General features: G+C 31.8%; 1 protein-coding gene across 1 annotated transcript; it reads right to left on the bottom strand.

Moving 5' to 3' along the window:
- Window positions 1-383: 383 nt before the first annotated feature.
- On the bottom strand, window positions 384-3,909 carry LOC114725185 (protein HAPLESS 2-like). Its single transcript, XM_028911673.1, is given in 13 exon segments — window positions 384-498; window positions 765-798; window positions 801-864; window positions 940-1,020; window positions 1,286-1,480; window positions 1,603-1,737; window positions 2,147-2,224; window positions 2,347-2,411; window positions 2,498-2,555; window positions 2,744-2,783; window positions 2,883-2,971; window positions 3,157-3,300; window positions 3,721-3,909. Coding segments are annotated over 13 exon segments (1,287 nt in total).
- Window positions 3,910-7,448: the final 3,539 nt, after the last annotated feature.

Below are 7,448 nucleotides of genomic sequence, written 5' to 3'. Positions count from 1 at the left end.
ATCAGAACCGAAAAAAGTTGTACCCGCAGCCCCAGAATGGTGTACTCAACAAAACATATGTACATAAAAAACATCAAGGATTTATTATTTTCATTTTCTTAGCTCATCATAGAATTTTTAACCACAATCAATTTAACAAACTAACCAAATAACCAAAACGAGATTGAACAGAGCTCTGCAAACACCTTCAAGAATCAAGCAATAATGCTGAGCTTGTTGAAATCAAGTTAATTCATACCAACCACTGTGTCAGAAAGTGAGGTTAACAATAAATTAATTGAATGTTTAAGAAACAGATATAGATCCCTTGAGCTTAGCATAGGCGTTATCTAATAGCTGAAATGGGAGGAGCTATGATAGGAAAGTTGAACAGCAAACTACCGTCAACTATATGATGCTTCCACCTCACCAGTATTCTTAGTGGTGATGGTTGCAACTCCAGATTGAGTTAAAGCTTCAAATGTAGGGACGCTGACACTTAAAATTTTTCCAGGGCTCCTAGAGAAAAGCATTTATATTAACATATGAAGAACCAAAAAGCTGCTGTAATTTCATGGAAAATCAAAACCATTCCTCCAAAATCATCTCCAATAAAATTAACCACATTTCTCTGCCACTTTTTTGTTTTTTTCCAAAGTGCCGCCTCCAGTGAAATTTTTCTTTTGAGGCAATGCTGCTTCCTTATCAGGCTTTGAATTGTAATATCCCTTCCATCATTTACTTAGCAAATATAAAGAGAGATACTGGCAACTAATATTATATACCTTTGGTAGACATATTCTACGTCATTGGCACTTATTCTAACACAAGGTTTGTATTAAGAACTTCCGTGATTCCTATGGAGAAAGAATGGGTCCCTGCATTCTGCCACCAAGTCAAGTTACGTATAATTTGAAATATAAAAACCTGTAAATGTAAAGTACAACTATTGCAACATACTGGATGCTGGTTTATCCTTTCAAACCTTCCTTCCACGCCATAGAGTGGAACCTGATTCCTATTGATTCTGTTTAGGTCAGCCTGTTGAGGACAAGAAATTTTCTTTGCAAATTACAACAATGACAACGACAAGTATAAAATGTACCAATGGAAGTTTATTCAGTTCACATATTTACGTGGTAGAAGGGCTAGAACACTGTCAAAAACTACTTCACACAATCATCCCGTGAAAGTGCAGAAAATATGGTTAGAAAAAGAAGGAAGAGATCCTACCCAAAAAGGAAGGAAAAGAGCATAATTACTAGGAATTTAATAAGCATTCATATCGCAGTTTGATTTTACCAACCTCCCGAAAGTTCCACAATTGATTATGCAGGCAACTCCAAAATGGTGAAGAGCAAAAGTTTGGCTGTCCATTGAAAGCTTCATAACTGACACCAATTTTGTTACATTCAAGACCATCTAAGGTAAACCTCACTCTCTCTAGCAGCATCCATGCAGAAAAGTTTCTCCCCAAATCCTGTGGTTGACCAGGGCCTCCCTGCCATCAAAGAAAACATGGAAAAAAAAAAAATTCTACTGTTTGATTGGTTTCCAATATATTGCTTATGGCTGTTAAATCAATAAATGTCATTTATGGTTATATCAGTGAAACAAGCATACCTGCCTTGGAACAACAAGATAGAAATCCTCAAAAGAAGGTATATTTGTGTATCCCACAAAATCTCCAATAAGATTAACCCTCAAAAAGTTACCATCAGATGTCACTGTTCTATTCTCAGGACCCACAACCACTTCCTGCAGACCAAAATATAAACAGATAAAATATCTACTAAATGCAAAGAAATCCAGAAGGAAAGGGAAGTTTAGAAAACCAAAACAAAATGGCAAAACAGCCATCTTATCTCAAGACAAACAAGCAATCAGAACTATGACAAAAATGAATTAGAAAGCAACAATTAAAGGAATCAAATAGCCCGTAAAGTCGCGTCAACATAACAAGCCAGATAACTCCATGGGTAGTATTGATTTCATCCTATCAGTTATTCAACCTAAGGAAATATATAGAAATTACATTGCTCATCAAAAGATTGTCCCCTGTGGTAAAGAAACCCAGAATGATGACATGGAATACAAATGCCTGACACAAGGTGATTGATATATCATTAAACTACTATATTATTCAGAGAAACGAATAATTACGTACCGAAACTTTTGTTCCAGTCTTCACCTGTATCAGAACACTAAATCCCAATGTCCGGCGCCCAATGCTGAAAACATGAACCTGAATTGCAAGCAAGAAATAAGTTGAGGAAGAGAGATGGTGTATGCTATTTATTCATCGACATTTACGGATCAACTAAACCACCGAAAAATCGCAATTGGATATAAAGAGATGGGAGAAGCTTGCCATTCGCCCGGAAAACGCACGCAATGTGCAGTGTTGGCCTTTCCTTTTGTCAGTTTGTCAACTAGTCATGTCAATATCATCAAGCCCTGTTACTTCCAGGCCTCCATCTAGCCTCAAAATTTATGATAATAACATCAAAGCACTTACAAAAGTTTCCACATGATGAAGGCATCCGACGTTGAGGCCCACATGGGCAGCAAATGGGCTAAATAAATTGGGGAAAAAAAAAGCAGGAGAGATGTTACACACAAATTGAAAGGCATGACCAAATAAAGAAATCTGGCATTTTGTTTTAAGCAGCCAAATAACTCGTTCATATGCAAAATTAATACTCAGGGTACACGCTTTGTTCATAGCCTTAAAGCAAATCCAACATGATAGAAAAAATGTCACCTGAGTTTTCTCGATAACATGACCCTCATCGTCTCGCAGCCTACAAAACAAACAAAAACTTATCAGTGAAAACCATATGGCAGCACACTGTGAGGCTAGGATAAATCTCTGATTAAAATAGTAATCAAACATGGCTTGCCTCGCGCATATCTTTACAACTTCTTCACCAGCATCTGGCTCACACTTCCGCGTCTTAACATAATACTCCTCTGGTTTATATGGAACATCCTGTTAAAATGTCGTGTTACAAATTTAGCGCACCAAAAATTACAGGTATCAGGGGACACGATTGTCATGCAGCAAAAGCCAATAAGAAGGACTGAGTTACTTTTTCTTTTTCTTTTTTGTTTTTTTGTTTTTGGGTGAACTAAAGGTTACTAGTTAGGAAAAACGTGAAATGAAAATTCCCATACCCGTATATATGTTAATTCATACAAAGCATAAGCAGCAGATTTGTTGACTGTTATGACTGGTGGTATTCGCAATGTCTGCACCTTGTTAGTTGAATTTTCCTCCACCTCTACAATTTCCGCAACAATTGAGGCTTCTCCTCCACTCTAGCATTGAAAAGACAAATGCCCATTAAGGAAAAAATAAACAAAAGTACCCAACAGAGTTAAAAGAGGCAACTTCAGGATTGATTTGCTTGACCATGATTACATCCAGCACTACAAAAGTAATGATCATAACACTTGTCATTTAGGTGTGCCCAAATATAAAGTATTTCTTACAGAGGAAGATTAGAGATAGAGATAACGTGAACCCTTGGCGTTCTGTTTCATCCAAGTACATTATGCTCTTTCTGCCAAATTTACGTTATACAATTTCTTTTTCTTCTTTTTTTTTCCGCGGGGGCCGGGGAAATCAAAAGGGGTGGAGGAAAAATGTATTTCCGCACAAAACTACATGTGAAACTCGCAGAAACCCCTGGGAAGTCACGGGGAGAAAGGGAGTTCAAAGAAGTGAGTGAAGATTACCGAGCCACTTGGAACAGCCATGTTCACAACGATTTTCATAGTGCAGTTGAGATCGTCGGAGTTGGAGTTTTTCTCACACTTCTCGAGCCTTGATTTAGAAATAATTTGAACTCCAGCAACATCTAGCGGATTCAGATAATTAAGTAACCAAAGGGCTAAGAAGATGATCGTGGTCCTCTGCACTTCCATTTTCTTGCTCGAAATTTCAAATCATTAGGGGTTCTTCTGTAATGAGCAATGAAGATTGCTTAATTGTTTAGCACATGTTGAAAATGGATGGAAAGAATGAGTGTGGATCGAAAAATCGTTTATTTTGGCCTTACAACGCAAGTGCATGACTGCTGTCGTGGGCGGTTATAGCATGGTTGAAGAAGACGGTTTTGAATTTGATGAGAACAACTGAACTGCGTCTTACCCGAAGTCTAAAACGCATCGTTGCGTCGTTTTTTTCGTTTCCCCCCCTCCATTTAGAAGGTTTTTAATAAAAACTAGGAAATATTGCGTAGTAGTACAAACTACAAGTCAAGAAAAAGACCTATTGGGTATCACGAATTTACTAAAATATTTTAAATTCTTGAAGACTTCGTTATAATTAATTTCTCTCATAAAATGTCATATATTAATGGCGACAGATCGGTCATGGCCGGCAATAAAAGTAATTTTTAATGAATTTTTTATTAAAATATTAATATTTTAGAGTATTTATGAGTAAATCTTTAATGTTAATATTTTTTTATATTTGTTTTGGGAAAAAATTTATGTCATTTTGTATTACAAGTGAAGAACTTTTAAAATTTATAAACCTAGCTTTGAAATTTTTAACATAATAGGATAAATAAATAAATAGTAGGTAGGTTCACTTTTAAATTTAAAAAGTTGACTTGTATAAAATATAAAGAACTAATACGAAAATTATATGAATTTGAATTGTAAATATCAAGGATTTACTTGTAAATTTGGGATGTTTTCAATTTACAAGTATTAAAAGTATTAATAGTTTGACTAGTCAGCATATATGAATGAGTTAAATTAGTTTGAAAAAAACCGATAATTATAAACACGTTAAAGTAATTTAGTGATTTTTTTATCTTGTTGTATTAGTCAATTAACCGGGGTTTTATATTAAATATAGAATATAATAATATCAAATAATAAGATGAATCAAGCGTCTATCCTTCGCATGTTTTAAACAGTCAAAGGGAAAAAAAATGCCAATAGATGTGTGGAGGCTTTGAGTGGAGCATGCATGAAACTCCAATTAATCAAATGCAAACTGAATCATTTAAAATTAAACTATTTTAAACATATCTTGTTTTGAAAGTAGTTAGTCTATTTAAAATAACTGTTTTTATAATTTTCAAAACAAAACTTTTTTTCATATGTATATTGTTTATAGCACAAAAATCACTTCTCCATAAATAATCTAAACCAGCGGCAAGTTAAACTTTGAAACGGACTCTCAAAACATGTTCTGCCCATTAAGTTGTAATCAAATCTGGAGGTGTTTGGAATTTTGGATAAATGAGCTTTCTTTTTTCTTTTTTAACTTTCACGCTTAGTGGATTCTATTAAAATTCTATTAAAATTTTAATAAACTCATGACGTCTTTGAGGTATTTTGGGAAAAAAAAATAATTCTTATTCTTCTATTATCAAATTTGTGTCAACTTTTTATATAATATTTATATACAGATTAGTTGTGGGTTATGAAATTTACCCTTAGTGAGCTGACACAACGCGAGATACGAAACTCTCATATAATTTTAATTAAAAAAATATTTTTTCTTTTTTCAATTAATTATATGTATTATTTCATTTGAGAAGTATGTGAAACAATATTAAAAAGCATATTAATTTTCCAGTTTTATACATATATAGAGACCACATAATTGATGAGTAACAACAATACAATATAAATTAAGGAGAATTACAATAAATCCCAAAAAAAGAATTAAGGAAAAATCATATTGAAGGTACCTGTATTTTTTTATTTTTAATTTGATATTCATGTATTTTTTTCTTAATTAAATCATTTAATTTTGTTCTTTTTGCAATATTAGTTTTTATAACTTTGCTCTGTTAGAATCTATAATCTTTGTGTAAGGATCAATAATGTTAATAGAGCAGAATTAAAGATTTAATTGAGAGGAAAAAACATATAGGTACTAAATTAAAAATTGAGAAAAAGCATAGGTACCTCCAAAACAATTTTTTTAAAGATTTAATTACTCTAAAGTCTATTGATAACTGAAGAGCATGCAGCAAAAAGTTTTAGGATAAGGAATATCAACATCTGTTGGTCACTTCTCATTGTGATTTTTTGATAATCAAATTTCTTTTTTTTTTCTTTTTTTGAATCCAATGATAAGTTTTCTTGTAAATTATGGACGATGGTGGTCTAATTGCGAGGCATTGATAACTAAACTATTATATTTAAGATTTGAATGTACATTATCACGTGGATTGAAGAAAATATATTACTCCGGTTTTTAATATAAGAGCTATTTTTTTTAATTTGGTTTTAAATATAAGACCCCAATTCACTCTGTCTCTCATATTAGTCTTTTTTTTTAAGGTAGTCTTCGTAGTTCTAACCAATATATATGATTAATAAGGATATTCTAAAAAAGATAACACTTGTTTATCACAAATAGCTAATTTAACAAGTTTGTTGAATTTACTTAAATTAATTAACTGATTGTTATATTAAAAAGTGGAGGTAATATTATCACCGCTTCTTAATATAAGACCTTATTTGATTTTTATTTTGGTCCTAGATATAAGATCCAATCTACTTTGTTTTTCATATTATACGTCTTTTTTCAAAGTAGTCCTTTTAACAATGATAGTTATAGCCAATACACTTGATTAGTAAGGATATTTTAGGAAAGACAATACCTATTTATGATAAATAACTAACTCAACTTATTTTTTTAATTTCTTTAAATTAGTCAATTAGTTTTTATAGTTAGAATAAGAGGTAGTATGAGGGTTGGTTATGAGATGCGGTTTTGGTGCAGAGAGAATGCGGAAGATTACAAGAGACTGGCTTCAAGCCTCTGCTCGATCCCCTAGATGTAGATACACCCATATACATGGATAAGCCAAATGAGACCTGGAGATATTTAAGACCTCTTAAAATAATTATCATTCTTAATATAAGAATTAATTTAATTTTAAATTTAATATTTTTTTATTCTAAATATAAGAGTCTTATATTTAGAACCGAAAGAGTATTAAATATAATATTTCAATTTATATTTGTTTTCCATATGTATTCATTTTTTTCCTAAAGCAGTCATTATAATAGTTACACATGTTAAATATTCTATCAAATAGTAGTTATAATTAATACACATAGTTAGGAATGATATTTTAGAAAAAATAATACGAGTACTTATTTATTTCAAATAACTAACTCAACAAACTTTCTTAATACACTCAAATTAATCTTTAAATTTTTACTCTTCCAGTCCTTAATATAGGACTTAATTATTGAGTTGATTTTGATCTTAGAGAGGAAAGATATTAAGAAAGATGATTATAATATTTAAAAAAAATCATATTTTTTATAATTAGCTAATTCATCTAATTTTTTTAATATAATCAAATTAGTTAAATATATTTTATATTAAAAATGGAGCGAATATATTAAGAAATGGACGTGATACTTTGTACCCTCCAGAAAAAGTATTGTCACACATGTTTATTCCATACAATATAAAAAAT

Source organism: Neltuma alba, unplaced genomic scaffold (assembly GCF_004799145.2).
Source record: "Neltuma alba isolate B1F8T4 unplaced genomic scaffold, ASM479914v2 tig00012231_pilon, whole genome shotgun sequence".
Classification (NCBI taxonomy): Eukaryota; Viridiplantae; Streptophyta; class Magnoliopsida; order Fabales; family Fabaceae; genus Neltuma; species Neltuma alba.
Note: the sequence above shows the minus strand (reverse complement) of the source record. Positions and strands in the feature narration are given on the sequence as shown.